General features: G+C 43.3%; 1 protein-coding gene across 1 annotated transcript in view; it reads left to right on the top strand.

The window, feature by feature from the left end:
* The window catches only part of Skap1 (src kinase associated phosphoprotein 1), a 288,633-nt gene that overhangs the window by 61,337 nt on the left and 206,533 nt on the right, over positions 1-20,763 (top strand). Inside the window, exon 4 of the mRNA XM_075990947.1 lies at positions 11,563-11,664. Coding sequence (XP_075847062.1) covers positions 11,563-11,664 — 102 coding nt within the window. The remainder of the gene's footprint in view (positions 1-11,562; positions 11,665-20,763) is intronic.

The raw sequence follows: 20,763 nt of genomic DNA, 5'->3' as shown, positions 1-20,763 counted from the left end.
AGCAATCTGTTTTGCCCTTGGAATTTGATGGCAAGATCACTTTAAGTCGTGGCACAAGGCAATTTCCTTCATTTTGTTTCACGTTCTCCTTTTATAAAATGGGTTCATTATTGACAGTTTTAGTACAATAAATCAAAACTTATTGCACAAAAATATTTTTTGAACATTAGCTGAATTTCCAACCAGGGACTCATAGTTTAAAACAAGTGTCACAATATTTAAATGAAAAATTTAGGCAACCTTGTGTGACTATTATAAATATGTATAACAAGTCATATTTTATGTATTTGCTATTTGTTTCTTTTCTTTTGTTCAAATTCCAGGGTGGCCTTGAACTCACCATGTAGTTGAGTACGCTCTTGAATTCATGATCCTCCTGCCTCCACTTCCCAAATTCTGAGATTATAGGCGTATGCCACCATGCCTGGCTAACAAGGTCATAATTTTATTCAGTGGTCACTCACTTATATTTGGCTGTTGGTAAAGTGGACTATGAAACCGCTTACCACCTTGAACATTCTTTGACTCGCCATATTGGCACTGCGGTCCCTGAGAAAATTGTCTAGTATATTTTATTTTAAAGGTTTATTTATGTGTGTGCATGCGTCTGCATGTGTGCGTGTGTGCGTACATACACAAGGGTGAGTGCCCATGGAAGCCACAGTGGGTATCAGATACCCCATAGCTGGAGTTATAGGTGGTTGTGAGCCACCCAAGTTGATGGCTGTGAATTGAATTCAGGTCCCCTGAAAGAAGCAACAAGCACCCTTAACCACACTGAGCATCACTCTAGCCTCTCCAGTACATTATAATATGAATCTAGGTCTACTTAATAATTTTTTTTAAAAAAACATATTTTGAAATGAGATGCCTATATTCAAGTCAAAGTAAATTGATTTTTAAAATATAGGTTGACAAAAACAAATACTGCAAAGTGTAAAGAGAAAATGTTTTCATAAAGCCACATTGAGAAAGTCCAGCATGGGAGCTCATCACTGGAATCCCAGCACTCAGGCGGCAGAAGCACTCCTCACGTATAAGGCCCACTTGGTCTGTCTAAGGAACGCAAGGTCTTGCATTCAGCTAATACAGAAAGGGGGGGAATGCCTGAAAGAAGCCGAGGCACAAAACCTCCTGTCCTGACCCCGACCCTGGGACCGAGTAAGCCACGTGCATGCATCTGCGAGGTCTGTGTTGATCGGCAGCACCAGCGCAATTCTTCCTGGTTAAGCGATAGGGAGTGTTCGGCGGGTGGGCTCGCTGCTCATACAGCGTCGGAAACATGTTGAGCGAGAGCATGCCGCTTCCCTTCCCATCCCTGACCGCCTCGTACTGGAAACATGTAGTTGTGACAACTACAAGCAGCAGGACATGAAAGCGGAGAGGGAACACCATCTTTACGCGCAGGGGGGCGGTGGCAGGATTACCTTTGAAGTCCGAGAGAAGTGTTTTTGAATTAATGGAGTGTGCACTGATTTTCCTAAGTCCTATTTATGAAAATGCTCTTTGCCTCCATGCCAAGAGGCTTTAACACAGCTCTAAGAAGGATTTATACAAAGAAACACAGTCTAAATTTATGATGTGTTTGCAAATGTAAGAAAAAGTCTGAATTTACAATATTTGTAATTTATTGTTGAGTGTCTTTCTACCATTCTCCCTGGAATGCTGCTGTTTTATAAACATCGGCGTTGGTTACAAACGTCGACTGTCCGAATCTATGCTACTTCTTAAAGAGGACTCATCCAGCGTGTTTTCCAAGGGGATGAATGAGGGAACTGGACACAGGACAATGCTCCTGCCCTTGGCTTTGGCCCAAACTTTTAGCATCAACAGTCTTGACAGGAGGTTTTATACCTTGACTTGTTCCAGGCTCCCCCCTTCCATATTTGCTACATTTTTTTACACGTTTGTCTACAGGAAGTGGATGTGCACACAAGCTGGTTTTAAAGTTACTGATCGCTTTTAAAACCTTTTCAAATATGTTCCCCTCTTTTGCATCTCCTGGGCCAGTTTCTGAGTGGGACCATGCCCCCTTGCAGTTAGTGTCCTCATGGTTTGGTGACTGATTCACTGTCCAAGAGAATCCGAATTTTTTATTTTTATTTATTTATTTTTCTTTTTTGGTTTTTCGAGACAGGGTTTCTCTGTGGCTTTGGAGCCTGTCCTGACACTAGCTCTTGTAGACCAGGCTGGTCTCGAACTCACAGAGATCCGCCTGCCTCTGCCTCCCAAGTGCTGGGATTAAATGCCGATTTTTTTTCTAAAGGAAGGTATCCTTCTGTATGTGAACCTAACAGAGTGCTTGCCTGATGCACACAGAGGCCAGAAGAGGACATCAGATCCCTGTATATAACTAGTTACCCAGGTCCTCTGGAAGAACATCCGGCGCTCCTGCTGAGCCATCTCTTCAGCCCCCATCTTTTTTTCTTTTAGAAGTCGATGTTTTCCGAGATTTTTATGTTCCTTCTACATGTGTATTATGGAGTAGGTAATGTTGAGTGCTCTGCCGGTAAGGGCACTGGATCCCCTTGCAGAGAACCGGACTTTGGTTCCCAGAACGCCCGCCCATCAGGAGGCTCGCGACCAGGGTGGCTGAAGAGTCACTAACAGAGGAGAACCTCTGTGTTATGGGCAAGGCGATTTATATGATGCATAAAATCAAACTTCCGGTTCCTGCTGAGTCTGCTGAGGCCAGGAGAGGAAGAGCAGTCTTGTGAACCCTCTTTGCCTGTGTCAGCTGGTCGGAATGTAATACACCCTTGCCAGCTTGAAAAGGTTACTACTGATCGTAATTCATCTCTAAATTAGACAGACGCAGCGTTACACAACTGCAGTCCCGGTGCAGGGAAGACTGAGGCAGGGGAACACATGTTGTAAGCCAGCCTGGGCTGCATGATGGGATTATGTCTCAATCACTCACTCAAATCTTCATAAACTTAGAAGTTTAAATCACACATTTATTTATCTCCCTCCCCTCCCCCTCTGTGCGCTCACGTGGAGAGAGGTCCAAGGACAACTTGTGAGAATCAGTTCTTTCCTTGCACGGTGTGGGTCCCAGGAATCAAACTCAGATTATCAAGTTTGGTGACAAATGCCTCGACCTGGTCCATTAAAAAAATATTTAATTATTTTCTAATGTAGAAGCTAAGTGGAGTTTATTTTGAAGTACAGTGGAACACACTCCTGGAGAGAGAATGGGCAATGGCCAGATAGGCCATTATTCAAGGTTCCCTTCTTAGTTAGACTTCATATTGTCATCATCATTATTAATAATACATTTTCCTCCATTTACTTTTATTTTCAAAATTATATCATAATAGAATCACATCATCTCTCCCTTCTTTTTCCTCCCTCCAAACCCTCTCATATACCCACGTTGCTCTTTTTCAAATTCATGTCCTTTTTTATTAATTGTTGTTATGTGCATACATGTATATGTACGTACATATATGTTCCTAAGTATAACCTTCCCAGTCTGTATGATGGTACCCGTATGTATGTATGTTTTCAGGAACGACTGTGCTGCTAGACAACCAGTTGTGTCCTCCCCCGGGGAAGACTCTTTCTTCCGTCCTCAGCACTCCTAAGTTGCCTGTGGTTCTTTGTGTAGAACTGAGGCCTTATATTATTTCTTAAAGTCTCTCGAATAGATGGGCTTCCATGGGTGCTTTCCTGTCCAAGTGATTGGCAGCCCATTTGGATTCACTCTTAAAGGAGAGAACAATAGAGTACCTATCCTTTTCTTTACCAGAAAGCCCTGGCTGTGTGATAACCAAATGCTGCATCTTACCCTTGAGATTTATATGTTTTGGTTGTTTTAATGTTGCTGCAATAAAAAAGGGAAATACGGAGAGATGTTCCATATGAAACTTCCTGTTCAAGGGGCTAAACATTGAATTGACCCTGATGTCAGTGAGAGGATTGGGTTGTTAAGGATTGTACATGTATGTTGTGTTGAGGATTGTACATGTATGTTGTGTTAAGGACTGTACATGTATGTTGTGTTGAGGATTGTACATGTATGTTGTGTTAAGGACTGTACATGTATGTTGTGTTAAGGACTGTACATGTATGTTGTGTTAAGGACTGTACATGTATGTTGTGTTGAGAATTGTACATGTATGTTGTGTTAAGGACTGTACATGTATGTTGTGTTGAGGATTGTACATGTATGTTGTGTTAAGGACTGTACATGTATGTTGTGTTAAGGACTGTACATGTATGTTGTGTTGAGAATTGTACATGTATGTTGTGTTAAGGACTGTACATGTATGTTGTGTTGAGGACTGTACATGTATGTTGTGTTGAGGACTGTACATGTATGTTGTGTTAAGGACTGCACATGTATGTTGTGGCACGCATGGACAGGGATCTCTGTTCGATTTTGGTGGGGGCAGGGAGGTGGGATCTTGTCACCTTATCATTATGGCCTTGGTGGTTCCTGGAGGTCTGCGTTATTCGCACAGATCTCTCCACGGCGTGTGCAAAGCTGCTGTGCAGTCTCAGGGCGGCGAATCTTTCCAGCCATCCTTTGCTCTGTGCTGTTTTGTCTTCACCCCTCAGGCGATCATAAAACTTTGCTTAGATCAAGCAGTCACCTGTTGAAAATAGTCTCATTCTTTTTCCTTAAGTGATTAATTTATTATTTATATGTATGAGCCTGCATGAATTTGTGTGCACCATGGGCATGCAGGAGCCACAGAAACCAGAAGGCAGTACTGTAGCCCTTGAAACTGGAGTCACAGGAAGTTGTAAGCCACCATGTGGGTGCTGGGAACCCAGTTCACGTCCCCTGCAGGAGTCGCAAACCCCAGCTGTCCAGCTATTGCATTCTTTAGCAAAAGACATTGGAGTCAAACTAGCCTGATAGTTTCAAGAAATTTCGTAAGACGTGGAGCCTAATAGACCCTAGAATGAACTAGGCTTACATTTTTGGACATGAAGATCCCGCTGTAATTAGTTTGGAAGGAAGAGCAGGGATGATGGGAAAAGACAGTGAGGTGAACCAACAGAAGCAGAATTGCTATGTGCATGTGTCCTTCTATGTTTGCAGTGAGTTTTCCTTCTGTGATATGTAAGGCATGACGATACCAGAAAGGGAAATGCTGGGTCCAAGCTACACTTAGGTATGGACTATCTGAGTTCATTTTCTGTGACACAGGGTCAAAACACCCAGGATTCAACATAACTGTACAGAAAATGCTGCAAAAAATTAACACACTGATCTGACCAAGCCTGGAAAGGTCAAAGTTGGCGAGCACGGAACCCTTGCTAAAAATGATATTTTTAAAAGTTATCCCAACATTGCAATAACAATACATTTGAGCTGTGAACGCCACTTCCTTCCTGGTCATGTGTGGCCTTATCAGTTCCCATCTCCACATGGAGTGGAATTGTTTCTATTACCATTAATAACAATAATTTCTCTTTCGATTAATACCTTAAACACAAGTTGCCGGCTGCCATTTCTTTGGCTGCTTTGCCTTTGGACAATGATTACGATTAATAAAGCATGCAGCCTTGGCGCAGGTGAATTAGGGCAAGAGCTTAGGAGTCAGACTGAGTGGGGTCCAAGCCTGGCTCTGCCACTTCCGGTCACTTCTGCAGCTTTGGGTAAGTTGCTAAATTGTTTCAGTACCTTCATCAGCATCTTCGGGATAATAACCCGTTCTAGGGTTATACGTTATACTGAGGATTCCTTGAGATAGTCCGTGAAGAGCTGTGAAGTGCTGGTATCTAGTGAGAATCCACCAAGCTGTTCTACTTAGAGTTGTAGCTGACTGTCTCCGGCAAATCTAAACACACTGAAGTGAAGTTGAATAGCTTACCATAAGAGTGGAGAACAGAGAATGGAGTGGTCTAAAGGAAACAGAACCGCAAACCAATAATTCTAGGTTACGGTTGCCTAGCTGCTGAACCATCAATGCGTGCGTCCTGCGGCGTATGTATCTGTGTACTATCAAACACAGGCTCGCAGTTTTGAATTCTGACAAGATCTCATTACTATTGAAAACATTCCAACTCGGCAGGTTCCATCTTGGTACCAGTGACGATATCAGCGGTAGATGGAATGCGTCAGTGTGAAGCTGGAACGGTCGATGGCGGTCTGTACAGGGCAGTTTGTTTTTAGGAAGTGTGAGTTGTCACATACACAGTTGTCGAGGTGTATCTGTTGCCTCCAGCCCTCAGTTTGTTAATGGCCAGGAGCTGTACCTTTATGCAAAACATAAGCAGAGTTAAAGATCTCATCGTTTTCTAGGAGTGATGGGGGAAGAAGAAGAGTCTGTCTGTCTCTCTGTGTCTGTCTGTTTCCGTTTCTGTGCCTCTCTCTGTCTCTGTGCCTCTCTCTGTCTGTGTCTGTCTGTCTCTGTGCTTCTCTGTGTCTGTCTGTCTCTTCCTCTCCCTCCCATTTCTTTCTTTCCTTTTTTAAGAGCTGGGATGATGCTACACACTGCAGCTCACCCTACTGGCTAAAATAGGAAACTGCACCTCCAAGAACCATTTTCTTAAACAGCGGGGGAGGGGCCTTCTGAGGCAGAAGCAGCAGTCTTCCAAGGGCCCACCTCTCTGGTTTCCTGCTGCCTGGTGCGGTTCGTTTGAGAATGTTATTAAGCTGTGCTGCCCCTTGGGTTTCTGGATTCACAGGTGTTTCGTGGTGATTGTTCTGCGAGTATCAAATTGCGTCTGTTTCCTATTTTTCACCCCGGCTCTGCTCTAACAATGCTATTCTTAGCCTGGTCGTGTGATTAGAAAGCAGTGTCTTCAGGATAGAGAACTAAGTTCAGATCTTAAAGTCAGATTACTGGTACACTGGAGATCTAGTTGGAGCGACTTTTACAAAGGATGATAAAACGGGAACTCCCTTCACCTGGCCTCTCATTCATTCTGCAGAGTTAATGGCATCTGGTAATATTACACTTGCTGCCAGGGCCTTGAAGGTTTTCCGGGGGGGGGGGGAGCGTATTTACGCATTGAGTTATGGATAGATGGAAGAAGAGGGGAAAGATGGGCAAAAGCTCAAACTGTATGGGATGGAGAAGAATTTGAGACCTTCACTGTTCGTGGATTAATCCTAAGAACTAACCACCCACGTCCAGATGGATATTTAGAAGGCGGTGAAGCCTCTCGGATGCTCTGTGGGAAACACCATACATTTTCTAATGCATGCGTTTGTGCAAAATGGTGTGTGATTTATAATGCAAGTATTGACAGACACGGCCTCCCCCGCCCCCACAGCTTTGGTGTGTAATTTATAACGCAAGTATTGACAGACAGCCTCCCCGCCCCTGCAGCCCCGCCCCCAACAGCTTTGGAGTTGTAGATGTGATTGGTAATATCCTCACATGTGAATAACGTTTCACATGTCTGGTCACATCTGTGTTCAACGTATTTCTTTAGATCCAGTGGTTTAGTTGAACGGTTATAATCAGGAGTGATAAGTGGCCATTTTGATGATGCTACCACAGTCCGGCTTGGGGAACTGTATTCGTGTTAAATAGGTCTGTGAAGAGCTGGCCATATTAATGCTACCAAGCATGAAAGCTAACTGGATTTGGATCAGGAAACTTTATTTATAGCATTTTAGTGAGGATTTATTAGTTTAAAGAGGGAGCCACATGCCTCGTGGGTTCTTAAATGCTAAGTGGAGCAGGAAGTCCTATGTTGTCTTCTAATGTCAATAGCAGTAACAGAAAAAAAACAAAACAAAATTACAATTTCACGCTGGTTTCTATTTCTGTACATTATTCAAAGAAATGCATCAAAGTCATAGAAAGTCCAGGAAGTTTCTAAGCATGCAGCACACACAGTTGCTGAGAGGGGACACGGGACTTTATAACAACACACTCACAAGTAGTTTGAAGAGAAACAGGCGGGGGTGACTTATACTGACATGAGAGGAACTAACGAGTCTTTCACATATTGAACAGAAAGCGTGCGTGTGTTTTATATGTCATTTGTTTTTGTATTTCATTGCATTGGGGAAAATGTCCAGCCTGCTTTCTGTCTCTTCTCATCTCTTTGGTCAAACTGTCGCCGTTCTCTGTCTTTGTCCCTAAGCAGTAGACTGGTTTGCTGTCCGTCAAGAGCTACGAGGGGAACATCGTGGCTCATTTTTCTCCTATTCTATTTGGAGTTCAATTAGTCAATGCAAGTTTTTAGCAGTTTAATTCACTTCGCTGTAAAGCTTACGGAGCGGCAACAGTTGGTTGAATCCGAGCCAGCAAAAGCCAACTTCTAGTGGCCGAGCCACTGTTTCAGGATGATGGGGGAAACTCATGGGTAATGAAAACCCAGGGATTAAAAACAAACAGCACAGAAACCTGGCAAATAATTACCTGACACTTGACACTAAGCTGCTTTATCTTTCGGCTCCGACCCCAGAAATACCCAACTTATCACTCCATGAAGCGTGGATGGAATTGAGTTTGCCTCTCAGAAAAGAACAATAGAGAAATCATCCCTGCGATGGGCCCTCAGCTCAGGTGCCTGCCATCGAATATACGGAGGAACATATAGAGCGCCCGATTCTTATGACACTTAGGATGGAGGGACAAATTACCAGCTAATAGCAGGTGAACCCCTGATAGAGTTCCCGTAGATCTTGTTTAGAAATACAAAGAAAAAGGCTGAAGGCAGGGGATGTGATTAATGGAGATACAGTGTGTTAGAATGTGTATCTGTAGAGAAATATATTGATTCTGAGGGAGTCGCAGCGGGAAGGGGGTCTCTGGTGGCAGAGGGGCTTGCTTGGGAGAGAGCCGCTCTAAGCAGATGGAGTTCCGAGCCCTGACTGTTCGGTGGCTGAGTGGACATGGCTGTCACTACAGCCTGCGATCATTTGTGTCTGTTCCCACTGGACTGCAGTGTGGCCACTTGGAACCGGGCCTGGGAGAGCTGCGGGTGAATCCACAGAACATGAGTGGCTGTGCTTTAAGGAAAAACTAGGCCTTTTAACTTAAGCTGATCCAAAATGACCACGGTAATTGTCAGTTCTTCTATAAAACTTTCCACCCATGCATCTCAACTAGCTGTGGTCGTTTTAATGATACAGGAGCGTCTATTAACGCAATGTGATAGACCAGGTTCTGTGTGAGCCCAAGGGAGGTGGGCCACTGGGTATGACAGTAAAAACACTTAGGACATCTTCAGCATCAAGAACTAACTGCACTGAAGTATAAGGCTAGGTTTTCAGTATTTTCCTCTACCGCAGCCGTCTGGAGTGCCGACCTGGGCTCCGTTGGAAGTGTTGAGTTGTAATCCTTACTGCATATAGACGCAGGAGCACAAGCTGGCCCCGAACACAGTGGAGTTGAAGTTCACCTTATATCACTATTCAGATGCCGCTGGAATCACCCAAAAGTGACTTTTCTTCTGAGGTGCCTAAGTCAAGCGCCAGTTCCAGGCAGATGTTTGGCGTAAGGCTTTTAGACAAGGAATTTCTATGAATGCAGAATGCACGCCGGAATGGATCTTGATCAGAAATTCCATGAAGTACAGCTAAAGCCCGAATGTGCCAGTATTATCTTGTTGGTTTGGCAGATTTTATTCATAGAGGAAGCTGCTTTGAGGGAAACTGGATGAAAGCTCTACACAAGCAGGCTGAGAGCTTCTACACCAAGTAGAACTTATTTAAGGATGGGCAATGGTGACCCGGCACTCGGGCAGCAGAGGCAACAGGATCTTTGTGAGTTCAAGGCTAGCCTGGTCTACACAAGTAAGCTCCAGAACAGTCAGGGTGATATAGAGAGACCCTGTCTTTAAAAATACAAAATCTCTCTGATTTTATATATATTACACATATATAATATAATGTATAACATGCATATACATATATAATATATAATAATATATATTAAATGTTAGACTTGGTAGGAACGGGTTCTTCCTCTCAGTGGTAGTTCTATCAGGTAGATGAAGCAAGCAGAAAGCTAGTCTAGAATGATGGTTGAACAATGAAGTTCAATATAAGTGTTAAATTTTGCTTAGAACGTACACTGCTTTAAAAACAACAACAACAACAACAAAAGGTTTCTGATTTGCCTCCAAAATGAAAATTCCTTTTGTCTTTGCAGCTCCCGTTCAGGTTTCTGCCAGGCAGTTCATTTACATCCTTGCTGATAATGTAATTTCAGTGGCTCTGCCACGGTGTAAAATTTGAGTGTTTTAACGCTCTGTCTGGTGTTTGAGGCTTTTATTGGATAGCGATCGCATAGGGATGCTTTTATGCTCAGAGCGTGTTTCTTCTGGCTTTAGCCGGTCACTGTTGCATCAGGTAAAAGAATCTTTTTCTACAATAAACTCCACAGTTTATTTTAAAGTCCTATGCCTGCGAGTGTTCCGGGCAGTCTCAGGCACCTAACCTACCACCGAGCATTTGAAGAGAAATCTGGTTTGTGGCAAAAGAAGACCACAGCCGTTCCCTCTTTTCCTTTTTTTTTTATATCATTTTATGTCCTCCCTATCCTTGTAGTTTAATTTTAGGAAATAAACCTTTAAAGTGAGGCAATACAGATTCTATGCAGGTTGTTTGGTTTCACGGCTCCCTGGTTGAAATCCTGGGCCAAAAAAACGCTACAGTGTTTACTGAGATTAGCATTGGTGATTTCCTTTGGAAATTAGTATCGGAGATAATATTAAATTCAGTTGAAAAATCCCGTTTTCATGTTTGTGAAATGAACCGAGCAGCTGTCTGCGTTCTTTTTATCGGCGGTCTGTACCTCTGTTTGGGGGATTTTTAAGGAAAGCAATTTACAATGCTTTCATTTTCTTCCGGTTTCTGAGTGAGCTAGCATCTTCCGCCTGAACCTTTTAAAGTATCATGATAGCATTGGCCACTTCTACGAAATACAATTCAATGTAGGCCCGAAAACACCCAAAAGGGATTAGCAATGTTTTAATTGCATAATTCAGTATTGTATATACATTACCTTCTATCAAAGTCATTCTGCAGAACAAATATTACCTTCCTCCGGCTTTTAGAATTCCTGGGAGGTTGCTTGCAGGCTGTAAACTAGAATTACAAGAGAGAACTTTATTAAGGTTGCAAAACAAGTAGTGATTTAAATAGGAATAGAATCCAGCCGAGCCTGGGTTCTCTGTTTACTGCTCTTATTTTTCGGCAGAGGGGGAGTATTGACCTTGCTCCCTTAAACTGTGTGGAGAAGATTAGCCCTTTGTACCATTCTTTCTGTTTCATTTAGAAACGGAAAGAGAAAGAGGCCTTCGGGGTAAAGGTTGTAATTCATGGAGATGTAGACTATATGAAAACAAATTTATACAGCTGTGCTTTCATTTTAAATGTGACAGAGAAATTGCTCTTTTGTGGCGAAAGGTCTTCCACTCTAAGCTACCAGTTGCTTAGTGCTAGAAAGAGGTCGGTGGGAGGGGAAAATTTCACACACAGGTAAGTTGGTTCTCAAAGTTCTCTCCTGCGCTGACAGTAGCAGACAGGCCCATCAGGTGAGAGATGAATCTCTTTTTGCAAGTGCCAGGAGACACCTGTAAATATGCCCACCAAGATGTCCGACACAGGATGACCTGATTTTCTCTTTGGACCCTCAGGAGGAGACCTTGGCCAGGACAGCTCTGATGACAACCTGAGTGGGACCCACGGTCCACCCCTCACCTCAGATGCATCCTTTTGGTCAGATTATCAGGATGAGGGTGAGTCACCTTTCTGGGCATCCTTGCCTTCCTGTTGTCGTTTTGTATCCAGCGATGGATTTTCTGTGTTGCTGATCACTGATTTGCCAGGAATAACTCCTGGCTTCCTTGTGGTGCTGATCCTCTTGGGTAATCCAGCGCTCCCAAAGCTGATATATTTAGGGAAACACTAACTCCATGTTGGAGCAGAAAGACATCATTACTGATCTCTTTATAAAAACAGTAGCTCATCAGCTAGGAGGGCATTTTAAGACTGCAGGGCCTAGGTTTTCCATCCTTTCCAGTCTAGTGGCTTCACTGAGATGCCTAAGAGTTGGAATTTGCATTTACAGATAATTGGGTTATTAATTTATTGTGATATACTTGAGACCCTTGAGCCTATTATACCATATTATTTCACCTGTGCTCACACACCTCTGCCCAAAACTGATTCAAGGGAAGGGCATGTGAACTCAGTGCAAATCTCCCTCCATACCCCCAGCGCCAATTTTATTTGAATTTTTGCAAATAGGAGGAGTTAAAGAATTTTATTGTTAAAACATTTAAAAATGTATATAATGGTGGGTAACATGTAATGCAAAAATATCCATGATTTTTTTAAATCTATTCATGTAGAGATTGCGGCCTGGTGGCTGCCAGCTTCCGGTGCAGGCTTAGATTTCCCAAGGGTGGGAGGTTGCTGTGTTCTCCTGGCATCCGGCCACAGGAGCAGAAGGTTTGATCATCTCGATGTGCACGGTGTCCTTATCAAACCCTCTCATGCCTTTCCAGTGGGAGGAAAGGGTGAAGATGTTCCTGAACCGAATAGTAAATTGGGTACTTATTATTCTTAGGGGCTGGGAATAAAGTTGGTAAATTATTCCGTGTTTCTCTGTGAATCCATAGTCTTCTGTTTCTTTTTTCCTCTAAATATCAAGAACGCACACTCCCTATTTTCCTCTCTCGTTACCTATTTATCACTTGCTCTTTCATGGAGGCTTTTTGATGAGTCTTATTTTTCTCTTTCGTTGAATTGATGACTTCCGCCTCAGAGCCATGGATTGAATTGCATAAGAATATTTTTATCTTGCCTGAGCTTCGTATGCTAGCAGAGTGAGTGATACCCGTGTGCTCAAAGTCAGTGAGATCCACGCCGGGGCAGGTACTGCACTAAAAACACTGTTTGGACTGAACGCTTAATAATTACCTTGATAGCTGATTAATAATTGCAGAAAATTAACAGTGCAAGACGTGAAGAAACTAACATTTCATTTGGTTTTGATTAATCTAATGCTTGACAGAATCAGAACAATGGTGCCTCGTTAACTCATAGGTCACTTATTTGGTATTTCCAGCTTTCCAGAATACAGCTGAGAACACAATAAGTGAGCCAGAAAGACCTCGAAGTACAACTAGATGTCAATGAATTCTGAGTTAACACTTAGGTTTCCTATTCTTGGGAGTGTCCCTGCGGTCCTCCCTGGTGGAAACCCTTATCCTTATGAATTTGTATCACAGTGTTTTGGTTTCTCCGGCCACCATAAAGCTTCAAATTAGAAGGGGTACTGTGAGCTGAGTGTGAGCTGAGGGTTGAAGCACACACCTGTTAGGGGGGTGAGGCAGGAGGATTTTGAGTTCTAGGACAGCCTGGGCTACAGCAAGATTCTGTTACAGAAAAACCATAAATGAGGAGAAGGAGGTTGGAGAAAGAAGAGAAAGATGAGAAGGATATGAAGAGAACAGGAGAAGGAGAGGATGGGAGGAGGAAGGGGAGGATAGGAGGAAGAAGGGATGGGATGAGGAAGGGGAAGAAGAAGAGGACACGTGGTGGATGGGAGGAGGAAGAGTATTGAAAAGGCATCAACTAGAATGTGACATTATGGTAAGAATCAGAAGCTAACTTGAATGATGAAGAATAGAACCTAGAGGGTGGGGGTGTAACTCATTGGTAGAATACTTGCCTAACATATATGCAAGGTTCTGGTTTTGAACCCTAAGATAGCAATACAAGCATGCATACAAAAGAGAGCTCCTAAAAATAAGGAGAATAATGGATAAAAACATATAAGATATTTAAGTAAAAGTTGTAAAGAAATTTGTAAAAAAAAAAAAAAAGAACCACAGCAATCTGGGACTTATTTATATCCTAGAGAGAGATCACTCATATTCTCTCTCTGGATAAATCAAAATGCTTAAAGCTGACATTTATTGAGCCCTTCCTACATTTCTCGAATTTATGTTCTAAGCACCTCAGATATGTTGTTTGACCCTCACAGAAGCCCTTAGCGGTAGACATTAACATCACCCTCACTCTACAGACCTACCTGGTCGCGCCACTGTTGCGTATTAGGGCCGTGATTTGAACCTGTGTGTGTTGGCTCTAGAGGCTCTATTACTAGCCTGCTCTACTGTTGCGACTCCTGCCCTACCTAAGACAAGCTCACAGCTGGATCTATCTCTCACGTGCCTAGGCTCAGATTATATAAGCAGTACACTCAACACTTAAAATATTTTCATTAGGAACGGGGGCGGGCATGGCTCCCTTGGGAAAGTGCATGCTGGCTGGATAAGCATGCGGACCTGAGTTTAGCCACCCAACACCTCCATGAGGATGCGTTTCACACCTGCAATCCCAGCGGCTGGGGGTGGAGCCATGAAGATCCCTGGAACTTTCTGACACCTGGTCTTGCTAGATCAGTAACCTCCAAGTTCACTGAGAGACCCTGGCTCAAAATCCAAGGTGGAGAAGTGGCTGAGAAAAGTACTTGATGTCGACTTCTGACCTCCACATGCATGCAGGTGCTAAATGCAAGTGGTCACCTGTGTGCACATGTGTATGCACACGACACACACACACATGCATGCACCCTACATAGACACAAATATTCTTGTTAAAAAAGTTGAATTTTCCAAGTGTGTTGGTGGATCTTGGAGTATAGTTCATGACAGAGCTCTTGCTTAGGTGCGATGGACAGGTTGTATCCCTGACACTGGGAAAAAACTCATGTTAAAAGGAGTAACACTTATATGTGGATAATCTCAATGTGGATAAGTCTGTTCCATAAACACCTTCTGAAAGAGAGGCTGGAGAGAGGGCTCAGCACTTAAGAGCACTTGCTGCTCATCCCACGGACCCAAGTTTGGTTCTCAGCATCCGTGTTGAGTGATGGACAACCACCTGGAATTGTAATTCCAGCCCCAGTTTTCTGATGCTCACCCCTGCCTCCCTAGACATCCACACACATGTGGTATTATACACATACGCATGTACAGGGCTACAAATAAAATTAAATATTAAGAAAGGTTTCCCAAGAGAGAAGTTAGTTATATTAGCAATATGAAATTCTTACTGCCAAGATGTTTTGTCTTCCATGTCCGTGCACGAAAGGTAAAGAACCCGCAAGTGACTCGGTGAATGGCAGAGACGGGGGTAGTGTGTGTTAGGGACTTGCCTAGCGCACAACACCACATTTGAGCTTCTGCAGAGCACTGAGCCAGGAACAGAACAGGAGCCCTTGATGTGTGGCAGGCAAGATGGATGATGCCCTCTCCCGAGAGTTAAAGATGCGTAAATGTTCTGTGGAATTAGAGAGAGGGCTGTAGGGTTAGAACTTGGGGTAGACTTTTATACTCCGTTTAATTATGCTGAACATTGCAGAGGCCACTAATGCTTTGTGCTGTGTATTTAACAACACTTGTTTATAGTCCATGGCGCCGTGTGAAGGGTAAGCAGTGCAAAGACGGGCAGCCCCCGTCCTCATGTGCTCACCATCTCCCTGGGAGACACACACAGACAAGCAGGTGCAAAGTCTGTGACTCCATCAGCAGACAAGATAGCCACAGTGCTGCTCGGGGAAGAAAACAGGGTTAACTTGCTCTGCCGTGACAGCCATTTTAAGCTTTTGGATTTTATCTGTCTTAGAAACCATCGAAACGTTTTCGCATTGTTTTCTTCCGCCTCTCCCAAGTCAGGACAGTGTCCTTCACTTAGAATCATTAAAGAACACACAGTCTGCCCGTCTGCCCACTGCTTTGCTGATAAGAAGCAATAACCACGGTGCATGTCGTGTTTGGAGCATGCTTTTGTGAAAACTGTAAAGAGACCCAGAAGTGCAAGGAATTCTGGCCAGGTGTCCAGGGGAGGGAGGGAAGAAAGAAGGGAGAGGACTGGGAAATGGGGTGGGGAGAGGGAGAGAGAATACCAAGGTTATAGACTAAACCATGCATAGAGCATATTTTGCGGCCTGATTACAGTTTTGTTTTCCTGTGTGAAGCCCACAGTCCCTGGCAGGCTATATCCTGTGGAGAAACACTCGCGGAACATAGCACTGCCACTGGGATGAAGTCTTGCTAACACAGGCTGATGTCTAGGTTTCTGAACTGAAAGCATCGGTTCTTCCATCGGGAAAGGGAGAAAGCGTTGACCGCAGAGGGAAGTAGGAAACACCCAATACAGTAACTGAACAGAAAGCCATCTCCCGAGAGCCCAGCATCTCTTTTGTCTTAGTGTCTAGAATCTAGAATGCGGCTCTAAACCTCCCTCGTTAGGATAAGGAAGAACCCCTGTCTACACATTTCCTTCAAGGACGGATTAGGGAAAGTGTATACGTATTCAACAGAGTGCAGTGACTCCTTCTGGAAGGAAGAAAAAAAAATGAATTGTTTTAAAAGAAATAAAAAACTGCAACAGTGTTGTTTATTATATATGACTGTATTCTAATCAAATGAAAATGTTAGACACATGTATTTGTAGAGAAGCGAGAATGTATCTGCAGCTAGTTTTACCCGGGACTATTTGGAAGGTCAGAGAAAGTTCTTGCTGGGTGAGAAACGACTTGGGAATGTAAAGATCTGGAAAACTCCAGGAGAACAATGACCAACCACAAAAACTCAATGAGAAATTTACTACATACTTGATTTATAAGAAACTGCAAATTTGGCCAGGTAGCAATAGTGGGCATTTTCAACTCCATGCTTTTTTTTTTTTGAAAAGCACATTTAAAAGTATAAAGAATGTTCTAGAATTGGATCTTAGTGGCACTGCTTTCAGCCTTTCTTAGTTTTAAATTTCTCTGCTTTCATCTAAGTTCTCCATGTGAGTGGCTTTGGGATTTATGATTGTGAACAACAGTCTTAGGAATACAGGGCACTTGCCGAGCATGCAAGAAGCTCTGCATTTTAGAAAAAAAAAGTTTATACACAGCAATAGACCTGCTTTTTGTTAGTTATTGTGGGCTTTAATGTTATTGTTATTATTATTATTATTATTTACCAGTGCTGGCGAATTCAACCTTCAGATTCTAGGCAAGTATTTCACCACTGAGTTAACTTTCTAGTACTTTCTAATTTTCAATCAAGGGAAAAAAGAGACATTAGAACCGAATGTATTTCAAACCCTCTTGATGGTACTGTGGAATGAAAACAAAGACTTAGGTCTGGGCATGGTGGCACCCACCTGCCATCCCAGTGCTGGGAGACAGAGGCAGGAGGTTCAGATGTTAACCACATAAGGGGTTTGAGGCCAGCCAGACTATGTGAGACCCTGTTTAAAAACAGAAGATTACGACCTCTGTCCACCCACCTTGTGGATGTGTGGCTGCAGAGAAGGAAGCGGAACTTGAATGCATTGACTAGATGGGGGGGGGGGTGAAGTTCAAGTTTATGCTGCTGTTTGCTGTGTCCAAGTTAGGAGTCCTGGGGCTGGGAGGTGTGATAAGGGGCCTCTCCTGGGTCAGCTTTTTAGTTTTCAGACCCAGCTTAGAGGGAGACATAGTGTCACCTCCGTCTTGAAGGAGACAGTGATTTGGCCATGGATGGCAGATCAAGTCCATGCGGGGGAGTCAGGGTCCCCCTGGATCCTGTAGCTACCTATTCTCTGGGCTTTCCAACTCATTCTCCTTATTGCTTTATCCCATTAATATGGTGTTAACTTGTGAATAAAATTATCCAGAGCTGAAATTTACCCTGTAACTCTGCTCTCTGAGTATCCCACAGAATTCAAACTTATATGTTATTTAGAAGCATCTGTGGTGCTTTTTAAAATGGTTTTTAAAAATACATATTTTATTTTAATATACCGGGGCGGGGCTGGTGTGTGCATGCGAGTGCAGGTACCTGTGGAGGCCAGAAGGGGGCACTGGATTCCCTGGAGCCCCAGTCACTGGCAGTTGTGAGCCACACCAGTCGCCAGCCTTGCTGGCTGAACTGAATGCAAGTCGGTACTCACTCTTAACCATGAAACCATCTCTCAAGTCCCTTTTGTTCTGATTTTTATTTTAACTTGTTTTGTTGTGGGCTCTAGGGCTTTCTTTTAAATGCTACTATCTATCCATGATTGAATTCTAAATTTTATTATAATATAGTCTAAGATCACAGGCTACATTGTTTTGATTCTTTACAAGTCAGTGAGACTTCCCTTGTATCCTGGCAGTTCTTATTTTGTTTCAGTGCTGTACGATCTCTTCCAGCATGGGTTGGATATGCTCCTCCTGTTTTCATAGGTACAAATGGTGCTCTTTGGTTCTCTTGTGGCCTAAATTTTCTTTTATCTGCTGGGACGGTAGTGTTAAGATCTCCAATTCCGGCTGTAGACTACTCCTTTTTCTGTTTTGTCCTACAGTTTCAAAATTATAGTTCTAGAAAGAACTCTAGTCATCAGAGATGATTTCCTTTTGATGGGCTGAAGCCCTGCCTTTTGAACCTCTACTTTCTCTTTGTGTAGTAACTTCCATGTACTGAGTCAGTTTTGCCACCTAAAGCTACGAGAGCAACACCTCTCCCGACAGATTTTGTACTCGGTGAGGATAAAAAACTGTCTTCCCACAAGCCAGTTTCACATCTCCTTAGCTGCAAAATAGGAAAGACCAGTTTCCATGATCCGGGCTCACTGAGTAAGTAACAGCACTCTGTAAGGTTTGCTGAGGGATCGGATGAATGATGTAGGGGTTAGAGCCACATGACCTCATTGATCAGGATCGTTCGTAGGTGAAATCTGTCCATGCTTGGCAGGAAGATGTGTGCCCAGATACTTTACCCGAAATGTTAGAGACCTAGCATAGATTCAGTCATTGGGTCCCCAGGACCAATAATGCTCGGTACCCCAGTATGAACAGCACCTGAGCAGATGGAAAGGAAGAAGGGGTTGGAGAGAGAAAACTGTTTCCTTTCCCTTGATGGAATGAGGTGCCTCTCCCTCTCCTTCTCCCTCCTCCTCTCTCCCTCTCCCTCTCTTCCTCTCCTTCTCCCTCCCTCTCTCTCCCTCTCCCTCTCTCCCCTGCATGTGTGTAAATAATATGAACTGTGTGAACATATGTAAAATTTTTAGTTCTTTTTTATTCTATACCACGAAGATAGTGAAAATGACCCCAAATAAATAAACCCACATGCATGCATCCACAATTCAAATAAACAATGATCACATTTTCATTTTCTTCTCCGGATAATTGCATCCATCTTTGTTGTTAGCTAGACGATGTTTTTCTCTTGAATAAAGAAAGGCACATGGCTTCTGTCAACACAAATAGAAGCAACGCGCGTGTGCGTTTGAGGCTCTGCCTGGGGAGGAACATAAAAGTCTTTTATATGACTGTGATCCGGGGACCCAAGAACACACTCCCTAATGAGCCCCCAGTCTGAGGAGCATGGTGGGCTTCTGAAGAAGTTTTTTGTGGGCTTCAGGTGAGTTTTTCTGATCTCAGATCACGGAGAGGAGTGGGGACTCCATGTTGAGTTATCCGTGATAAGGGTTAGCAAGCTGTCACTCATGACTGCAGTGGCCTTCCTCATGAAGACAAATGTCTTATTAGATCTAAGGCATCATGTCGTTTATGTAGTCTGGTATAAATCACAGATGAAGATGACGAACGGGGTTTCAAATTTGACAGTAATTTATATAACTTGAACAAATGATTACCACAGATTATACATGTTTCGTGACGAATTAAAAAACAATAACAATTATCTGTCTATGAACAACCCATTTTTCATTCTTTAGCCCAGCATATCCAGCTGCGGGTGTGTGTTTAAACTCTAACCCTCCTCAGTGCCCTGTAAACACTCTCATGCACGCTGGCTCTGGGTCGTCCTCCAAAGGGCTGCTTTTGCCAGAAAACAAAACAAAACAGTAACTTGCTAACGTAATCTAACTTTCTATATGAAACCACGGCGCGTTAGACCCCGAAGATGCTTACTAGTCTTCTAATGGAGTGTGGCTTTACGAAGAGGAAACCCAATTTTAAAGAAGGGCCCCACTCCCATAGCTACCGAGTGGCACCGCAGTCACATCTGTGGGGCTGTCATTCCCTCCTCACCTGTGAGAACTCCCTCATGTGTATGGTCCCAAGGTGATGTTCTTCAAGGTGATGCTCCAACAGTCCTGCCGGTCTGATCCTGGCTCTTGAAGTATTTCTCTTAAGAAGTAGTGAAGTTCTTCAGACACACATATCTTTCATCTGTACGTTCATAAACCTTGTCCCAGGATGGTATATTTTATAAACGTTCTTCAAAGCCTCCATAAACGCTAACACATCTGTGGAGAAAATACAGTGAATGCCTGAATTGATTTGACATTGGACTAATTAGTTGTCTTTCGGGTCCTTTTGTCCATTTTATAGATTTTAATATACCACCATTGAAGGGTTCGTTATTGAATATATCTATATTGAACATTCTTATTGAGATACGGGCTTAGCACATGGGATCCAACAGGGAAGTAAGTGGTAAGTCCTTTCCGTAGAAGGGAGGAACTTGAGACTTCCTTGCCACCGAGTGTATGATATAGAGATGAGTGTCGATGATGAGGGGCAGAGACCACAGCAAGGACCGGCTGGTGGGTCCTGCAATGTTTTGGAAGAAAGGGAAAAGAATATTTGACTTCTGGCCAGAGTGGTTTTGGAAGTCTTTTCCAGAAAGGTCAAACATTTATTGAGCTTCCTCTCGAATTAGTGGGAGAACGCTGAGAGCTTTTAAGAGCAAGTGGCTGATTTTCAAGAGAGACTTGGCAGATGAGATTGTTTCCATAACGCCTGGAGTATATTTTTGTTTGTTGGTTTCTCTCCAAAGCCTAAACTCATCAACAAGTAACGAGTTTAATAGCGATAGCTTCCTCGCACAGTAAATAAC

Source organism: Microtus pennsylvanicus, chromosome 11, assembly GCF_037038515.1.
Source record: "Microtus pennsylvanicus isolate mMicPen1 chromosome 11, mMicPen1.hap1, whole genome shotgun sequence".
In the NCBI taxonomy this organism is placed as follows: Eukaryota; Metazoa; Chordata; class Mammalia; order Rodentia; family Cricetidae; genus Microtus; species Microtus pennsylvanicus.
Note: the sequence above shows the minus strand (reverse complement) of the source record. Positions and strands in the feature narration are given on the sequence as shown.